The sequence below is a fragment of the Streptopelia decaocto genome (assembly GCF_964273445.1).
Source record: "Streptopelia decaocto genome assembly, chromosome: Z".
Taxonomy (NCBI): Eukaryota; Metazoa; Chordata; class Aves; order Columbiformes; family Columbidae; genus Streptopelia; species Streptopelia decaocto.
In genome coordinates, this window is record NC_138657.1 from 17,912,866 (window position 1) to 17,922,071 (window position 9,206).

The 9,206-nt window shown below is 41.7% G+C and overlaps 1 protein-coding gene across 1 annotated transcript in view; it reads left to right on the forward strand.

The window, feature by feature from the left end:
• Window positions 1–9,206, forward strand: part of SAXO1 (stabilizer of axonemal microtubules 1) — a gene marked incomplete at its 3' end in the record, with an annotated part of 31,606 nt that extends 22,400 nt beyond the window's left edge. The window contains exons 2-4 of the mRNA XM_082074175.1: window positions 577–756; window positions 3,887–4,089; window positions 8,260–9,206. Of these exons, the coding sequence (XP_081930301.1) occupies window positions 577–756; window positions 3,887–4,089; window positions 8,260–9,206 (1,330 nt within the window). The remainder of the gene's footprint in view (window positions 1–576; window positions 757–3,886; window positions 4,090–8,259) is intronic.

Consider the following 9,206-nt stretch of genomic DNA (forward strand, 5'->3'; position numbering starts at 1 on the left):
AGTGGTGTTTTAGTTCAAGTCAGGAGGGAGCTAGCTCAGAAAATCTTGGTGCATATTATGGAGATGTCTTGCAGTACCCAGACTGAATTGCTTTCAGAGAGATGTGCAAAGCAGTGCTGCCCAAGTGTGAGTGAACAGAGACTCCTTAACGGTTACCCTTTTGTTCACTTGTCTACACAAGTGAGCTCAATATGTGAGCAAGGCAGGAAAATTTTATGACAAATGGAACAAATGGGACATTAAATAGAGTTTCTAGTCCAGTACAGTATGGCACACTTGGTTGTATCTCAGATTAACTTGCGTTTTTCTTCATCTAGGCAAAATTACTTTTCTTAGGCTGTTTTTGTTGGCTTCACAGAGTTTTTTGACTGCAGGCTACAGTAGTGGACAGGTACAACACTTTCTTTGTGCGGGTTGTGCTTTTGGATTTTCAATAATCAAGGCTGTAGCAGACATTGCAATGTTTGCTTATCCACTATTTTGTAGTTGCAATCTGCAGCCAACTTATACAATGAAGTATTATTAATCAGCTCCTTGTAAGTCATTAAGTCCTGTGCTGCTCTTTTTCCCTTGCAGATGTCACCATTGTCCACACCTGCCCGTCAGGCCCTATGATCAGAGTGAGAAGCCATGTATGCTGTCAGAGTACACGGAGAAATACCCCCTTTATCCTACCACTCGTCCCAGAAGCTCATTTAAGCCAGAGCAAGTGTACAAGATGGCGGAGATACCAATGGAAGGCATCTCGACTACAAAGTATGAAAAATAGTGAGAGTGAGGACTGTGACTTAGATGTGTGTCTGAAAGATGGGTAACAGAAAATAAAAATGATTGTTTTTCACAAGGGGAGCCTGAACACTCCAACACTGAGATTGTACAAACACTCATAAGGGCTTCATGAAGGAGGCGTGAAGGTCTGTCTGAGGCCAGTTCTTGTAGTGAAGGCAAGCAGATAATTTTCTTGCGCTTCCTACAGGCTGAGATATGATCTGATCAGAGAATACATAAGCCATAGAAGCACAGTCATGGTCTTGGCTTTTGCTCACTTACTGTTTTGCGAAGGCTCCTGAGAAAACAGCAGAAACGCTGTCTGGGAAAGTATGGATTATACTGGAGGAGTATTTTTCTTTTGTTCTGTGTTGTGTGGCACTTTATACACAGTAATGTGAGTGAATGGTTTCCAAGAAGGTATAAATATGGTAGAGCTTGATGATTGGAAAGGGGGTGCATGTGTTTTCCTCAAGGCAGTCATTGTGGATTCCTGGGCTGTTTCTTCTTCTCAACTATGTTGTTGCTCAGTGTTGTTGTTTGGCAGCAGTCTTCACACTTGCACCGTGCCCATTTCCCTAATGGAAGTTAACTCCTGAGGCTGTTCCCTGCTGCCAGTAAAGTGATGTGCTAGCGGCTTGTCCACAGAAGAAACTCATAAAAATAGGAATTCGATCCTTTAATATGAATCTGAGAGCTTCCCTTTCCTCAAACAGTAGCTGCTGTCTGATCTTGATGTTTACATCCTTTGTCATTACAGGAACAGTAACGATCAACATCACTCTTTCCTTTGCTGCACTGAATTAGAGACCTAGGACATGCCAATGGCTGTTAATCAAGTCTTAACAGCTATCACCACCCATTTGTCCTCATCCTGACACGGAAGCTCTAATAACTCCTTCCGCTACAAATGCCTATTGAAGAGCTATCAATTTAAATCACAAATGTGGCTGATGAAGTCTGAAGTGTCAGGCTTACATTTGGGATACCTCAGTCTAGGTGGGAGTTTTCAGCAATGACCAAGAAGATCAGACAGTTTTAAAGGGCAGACTTTACTTCTACATATGCCCTCCATCTCCAGCATGAGCTAAAGCAGCTACACACCTTTGTACCTGTCTATAACTAAATCCTTGACTCATTGGTGTCTTCTTAAGGCAGGCAAGGAGGGGCAGCCACCATGTGGGATCTGTCAAAGAAACTGTAGAAACTTCCAGTTCAATCAGCAAAACTATCCTTGCTCAGACAAGAATAGTGATTCCTACGGTAACTGTTACTCCCGAAGTTTAGTGCAAATTCTGTAAAGCGCGCTAGCAAGAAAACACAGAAATTAGTTATATTTGCTTCTTCAGAACATGCATCCCACCAAATATGTAAAACCTGCCTTCCCTTGTAAGTGGAGAAAACACAGAGCCTGGGCAGTTAGCCATTGGATTGCAAAACTTGCTGTCCTCTGGGTAAGACCGGTAAGAAAATACACCCAGTGTGAAAGTACCAAGACCTAGTGTGAAGGTGCCACCACCTATTAGAAGGCTGCTAAAAGTTCAGTTCTGTGTGGCTAAACTCGGAAAGAACGAATTGACAGAGCATATGAGAATAACTGCAGGGACTGCGAGGCCAGCATACTCTGAGCTGTCACCAGTCTTCTCTAATAACAATTTGCTGAGTGTCAGGTGCCATACTGCAATAGCAAGCCTCTGTGATAAAATCTGTGAGTTGCAGGCAGTACCATTTTTCTTGGAGTATTGGATGCAGGTTGCCACTGATTTATCAGCAGATCGATCTCTCCTCTCTAATCTCCACTGCAGTTTCTGGTATATTGCAGTAGTCAGAGTGGGAAAAGGTGCTCCCACTCCCAGAAAACCCTCGGTCACACTGATGAATTGTTTGCCTGTGATCTGTTCCTTGCCACTGGTGCAGGCTCAGCTGTTTCAAACGTGGAATTGAGCAGTGTACTGTAAGTGGCTTGGGAAAGACTCTCTGTTACTGCCCCTTCCCTGCTACTGAGGTTGCTGCCTGTCTCTTGTACTCCTGCTTGTCTTTTCTTGGTCCCTCTTAAAAAACACATTGACTTTAAATTGCTGACTAAAGTATTCCAAGGATCTACAATGTGTGACATCTATTATATGTAAGCACCTCTTGATGCTCTTGGAATTTTTTTGTATTTCTGTTTTTACCCCTATTCCCAATACTTTGCAAAGTGAATTCTCTTCCCTTCTTCTCCACGTGAACTTTTAAGAACCTTTAATTGCTAGAATACCTAGCTCATACAGTATATACAGAGGCTCAGGCCCTTGCCCACTCAGCATCACCAGAAATGCAAAGTGCAGTATTAATATTAGAATAGCTCTTATACAGACCATTTCTCTTGGCTGGCAGCCAATAGTGTAAACAGATCCGCACACCAGTGGAAAAATACTCTGATACTGGAGACTGAAATTGCTGGTGCCAGGCAGCAGACTCTTCCCTGTACCAAAGGATGTGTGCAGTGAAACAGGTTCAGGTTAGTGAATGTCTCAAGGTGATGTTATTTTCTTCACTGTCTTCTTTCTGTAATGTTTTGTTGGAGTTAAGTAACACTGCTCCAGTATCTTAAAATAGCTCTTCTACAATGGTGCCCGAGAAAAAGCTGAGTGACCATGCTGATATTTCTTCCCTCAACTGGAGTTTTGATGTGAAACTGTTTTGTTGTTCTCTTCTAATCCTGGCTGAAGTGCTGAACAGTGTATTGTCCAGGAAGGCTGCTGTTGCCTCTCTCATGTGTTTCCCATACGTACTAGATAGCCTGCTATAATTATTGGGCTTTTAAAAGGAGTTATGCCTTCTGGAGTAACTCCTCTGTAGAACAGAGATAGCTTTGTGTAAGACTATTACCCTCACTGGGTAGAGAGAAGCAGGAACCTGGCCTGCCCTGAGATTGTCCAGGCCTGCCTCAGTTCCTTTTTCAGAATCCACATTTCCAAATGTGAAAGGCTCGTGTGTTTCATTAACTGTTTATATGCTATCCAGACTTCCTTAGGCTGTGGAGATAAGGGGAAGTATTAGTTTATTTGTATGTCCAGAAAAATGAACTCGATTTTTTCCTTAAGACAAAAAACCATAATAAAATTATTCTCCACAGGAGAACTTACACAGCTCATGAAGTGTTGCCACTGAAACTCAAACCCCCTGACAAGTATGTCAAGAGTGATGAGAGTATGGATTTGACCTCCACTTATAAACAAGATTATAATGCCTACCCTATCTCTCAAGTACTTCCATGCATCCCCTGTGTGAGGAGCCACATCCCCAATGTCAAGATGGATACAGGAACCACTTACAAAGGTATGTGCCATTGCAGCTTACTTCAGGACTTCACCAGTAGCTTCATTTTTGAAGAAGACAGATCAAAACAGTGTGCAGTTGTTATTCCTTCTGTCTATGTATGCCAACAAGCTGTGCAGGAACCACAGAGACACAAGTTGTTGGGAATACAGACCCGCATTAACGATACCATTAGAACATCTCTGAATTAACCTCCTTTGCATGTTTGACAGGCCTACATGCCTCCTAGGTAGAAGAGGGGCCATGTGAGCACCTGCAAGTGGGTCCAACAGCATAATCTTTAGGATATACTGCACACACTCTTGGTATACTATTGGTCTGGTCTGCACATTCAGTGTATCAGACACACATAAAAGGTATGGAATTTGCTAGGTCTGAGCAGGTCATGAAGTACATAATCCTTTTTGTGTGTGCTGCAGAGTAAGTGAGAGACACATATAGGAATTATGAACACATGGAAATTCCACACAAGTGTCCAAAGCACTCAAGCTCTACTGGTAAAACAGGTGAACCCTGAATCTATCTATGCCCTTGTTTCTCAGCTGTGGTAACTTGGTATATGTGGTTTGTCTTTGTGGGGTCTTTGTTCCTTCCTCTCCACCAGCACAAATTCTCTTCTGCATACAATGGGAGAAAACTTTCACTTACACAGTTTCAGTAATTATGCTAGTTTTGGTAGTTAAGCTGCAAGCAGAAAATCAGAGGATTTTGCCTCCCCTCTGCACACATTCCAATTAGCTAACTTTGCTGGACAGGTAGCTAGCATTTGTCTTTTTCTTAAAATAATTTCTAATTATTTTGTTTTTTATTTTATTTTTTTATTATGCTGTGCAAATATAAAAGCTTATGATCAGTGCTGGCAGGGAGATTTGTCCCAACGTACATAAACTTTTTTTCTTAAAATTCAAAATGATAATGAAGGTAAGGAAATAAAAGGTACGTGTTAAGGTTACTCAGTTGAAATGACTGGAAGTCAGACTTTGGTACAGCTGCACTCAATGGCATAAACTGGAATTTTTACATTTAAGTACACAGGAAATACTGTCTATTTAGAATTACTTGGGTCATGAAGACTATGATCCACAGGTGCAAAATAACCACATTTACACAATTTTTAACACTTCGTTTTCACAGGCAATGTCACCAGACGGTGTTCATTTGAATAGCTTTGGTAAAGCCAGTTAAAAAAAGGCTGCTTTGTGCAAGCAGAGGATCTTTCCTTCTGTGTTTAGATATCCTTAACATCTCTGTATCTGAGCCAGATGTATATCTTTGTCTTTTATCAGTGTTTAGGTCAGCACCTTAACTGTTATTCCAGAACTCTAACAAAATGTATCACAGCCACATTTGGTTATAATTTGCAGTATTTTCCCAAACACTGCAAATGGAAATCTTTGTCCAAACACCCTCAAAGATCAAATTGCATACTGAAAGAATTATTTTTTTAAGGCCCAGGTTCACAAAAAATAAAAGTTTTCATTGTGCTATTCTCTAACATTGTTAGGTTTTACTGATCGTGACTCCAGAGTGAACTTTTGAAACATGTTATTCAATTAATTATCGTAATTCAAATATTTAAGCATCCTATAAATCAGTGCTGCATTGGTATTAAATTACCTTTCCAACTGTATTGTCCTACTCCTTCCCACTAAACACACTATATCCCAGATGTCACTGTAGGTTTAAAATGATGCTGTTGCATATCAGAATTAATGTCAGATGACTTTGCAACTTAAAGTTTCAAAATCCTCATCTTCTCCAAGCTACTCATGTAGCTGTTTCTATCCATCTGCAGGTATGTAACCTATTTTTAGTTTTGTCTTGCTTGGTTATAGTGATATGTGCCTAACCCTCCAGTACCATATGGCTCGTATCCTCTGTTCCCTCCTGTAGCCCCTAATGTTTTCAAGATTGTGCTACATGGGAAACTATTAATATCTATGGGAGAAGAATTAGAGTTACAATAAAATTGTAACATATTTTGAAGGAGTAGTAGCACTGCTGGCTTACACTAAGTAAAATACATTCATAATGCCTATGAGGTCTCCAAATGTGTAGAGCTTATAAATTTTTAAAATTGAAGACAGATGGACTTGCTTGTCATGTTTTGAATATTTTGCAAAGGCTGTGGTTACGTTCAAATGCACAGACTATTTTCCAGCAAAGATGATGGGAGAAGCTAAGAAGTTTTTTGATAACTCTTGGTTGGCATCTGAAAAGTCGCATCTCTGAATGAGCCCTGGCTTAGAGCTGAATCTCATTAGCTTCTCACTCTTTAGTATTTTATTAATAGATTCCCTGTAAAAACACGTCTATATATGCTCATGGTTCATCCTGCTGGACCAACTCTCCAGGAAGGTGATGTATCCTAGGCATGGGCACAAGGTCAGCATCCCACCCAGCAGTGGTGCCTGGACATCTCCTATTCCCCCAGAGAAAGAGGAGCACCTGGAGCATCTAAAAATCCCTGACACTAGCACAGTGTGCAGCTTGGCCTTCAGTGGCACCAACAGTAGTGAATGAATGTCTATGCCAGTAAACACAGGCAGGTCCATGTTCTCAGCTGATTACACTAATTAGAAGCGTGAGGGCAGCTCTGTACCCAAGGGCAGGGTGTTTTCTGGGAGCAGCATGATGCCTGTGGCTGCTGCTTCCTCCCTTGTGCCAGGGCAGAGCAACTCAATTCGAACCACAAGGACTTTAAAGGGACACTTAACTGGAGCAAAACGTTACTCTTTTTTTAGTTAACTTCACTTTGTAGTGAACACATCCTTTGTGTAATTGTGTTTGTGCAGTACAATAGCCACTGCCATTCAAAAGAAATAACTCTGTTTGGATTGGAGAGTTCAAATATCCTGATACCTAATTGCATCATTTACTCTCTAAGACTTTGAAATCCAGACTTCCTTCCTGTGCAGAGTCAGCTGGAGGCTTATTTGCCTCATGGCTTTCGATGTGGTTTGAAAGGAGGGAAGATTAGAAAAAAACCCTTGGATTAGCTCCAAGACTATTTCTTTCCAGCTTCCTACCAGTAACCATGATGGTCTCCAGGGGAAGTTGTACAAGATTGCTAGGAAGGGAAAAAATGATAGTGGTGTGGCCACAGCACTGGTTGGAGAGTTAGGCAGCTCTGCAATATATTGCTAGCATGACTGAGTGCAAATCTTTTTAAATCTCAGTGCCTCATTTTTTTTTTTCCCTGGTATCCTGCCGAGGAAGGAAGATATGAATGTCTCTAAAATTGTGCCTAAAATGTTTACTTAGTCATGAATCTGAAGACCAAGATTTCTGGAGTATGGACCATCTCTGCGGTATTATTCAATGCTTCAGATTAGTGCAGGCTTAGCCTGCAAATTCCAGCACAGTTTTGGCAATAAGGAGGAACTGGAGACAGAGTTACAAGCTCCTTCTCCATTCTTGCTTGTACTGAGAGCAGGAGTACTGCAGAGAACAAAGTCAAGAGCTGAGGCGATGCCACACGGCACAGCTTGGTGATACCAAGATGAGCTGCAAACCCCCGAACTCAGCACGCAGTATGCAGCAACACTGCAGTTGAGAAATCAGGTCGTCCCCAAATGAGAAGGTACAAAGAGGAAGGTCATCTCTGCAGCTTGGCCTTTAGGGTGGAATGGTGGACATCTGGTCCTCCTTGCCCCAAAGATACACTAGGAGACACCTGAACAGCCTCCTGCAGACACAGGTATACTCTGCTTGCGCTGAGCCAGCCACAACATAGTTGCAGGAAGGTAAATGGAGGGTGTCACGGTCAGTGCCATCATACTCCACTTTCAAGATTTCTGTTTGAGCATGAGGACAGCACCCACTCAGTCACCTGCAGAAAATATCTCTGTGAGACTGGGAATGTATTTTAATCTTCCCACATTGTATTTCACCATCTCTGTAGGCATGGGTGGGTACAGGACTATTTTAATACCATTTTCTGTGTAGATGCTGAACATTCCCTGGCGTAGCACACTACTGTATAATGTTTTCTACAGCAGCTAATAATAATGAATTATTATAAAAATAATAGGATTTATCAGCTATTACAACATCAAAAAATATTTCTTACAGTAGAATATGTAATAATCAAAATATAAAATGGTATATGCCTAAACTCACCAAAGAACTTCAGTTGAACTCTTAGATAGGATTCCTCTTACATTTCAGGTGACTACGTGCAATGGAATGAACCAAAGACAGATATGATCAGACCAGATGACAGGTTTCGACCATCAGAAGAAAAATTTGACTACAGAACCGTTGTCCAGGATGACTACTTATACAGGGGGCCGGTTGCCACTCAAAGCTGCAAACCTCTAAATCCAGCCCAGAAAAACAAGACTCCCTTTGAGAATAGAACCAATTATAGAGTGAATTATGTGCCACATCCTTTGGAGAAACCTTATGTCCATAAATATGAGAAATACAAGGCCAGTGAGGTCCCATTTGATGGCCTCACTACCCACAAATTCTCTTACAAGGGTGTCGCGGGTGAGCCAGCCAAGCTTATAAAGCCATGTCCACCAAAGAATGTCCCTCTTCCATTTTCCTCTACAACTGAGTTTCAGGAAAAATACCAAGTTTGGCCACTGCTTCCCGTATTCACCAAAAAACCTGATGTGTATCTTCCCCCTGTGGAGAAAATGGACCTTCACACCACTACTCAGTTACATTACAAGAACCCAAATGGCAAACCAGCCAAGATGTGTCGAACTGTGGTTCAGCGTGAAAAAAGTAAGCCGTTTGATAGCTCTTCTACAATGAAAGAAGACTATAAGCCTTGGCAGTTCAAGAGAGTAGAACCTATTATTCATGCTCCAGAACTGACTTTCCCAGCAAAACCAATGGATTGCTTGACTACCTTCCAGGCCCATTATGTGCCTCATCCACTCACAGTTACGAAGAGCTATAAACCTGGCTGGTCAGGCCCAAAGGATCACGTTCTTCTAGATGCTAAAACGACCTACACTACCAGCTACACACCAAAGGGTGTTGTTAAATGCTTGGCCTCTTACAAAATCCCACCTGGTTATGTCTTTGAGGAAACTGATGCTGACGGTCACAGTCTCTATATCCCTGCTTCTAAGAGTGACTGCCTGCAAGATGGACACTGA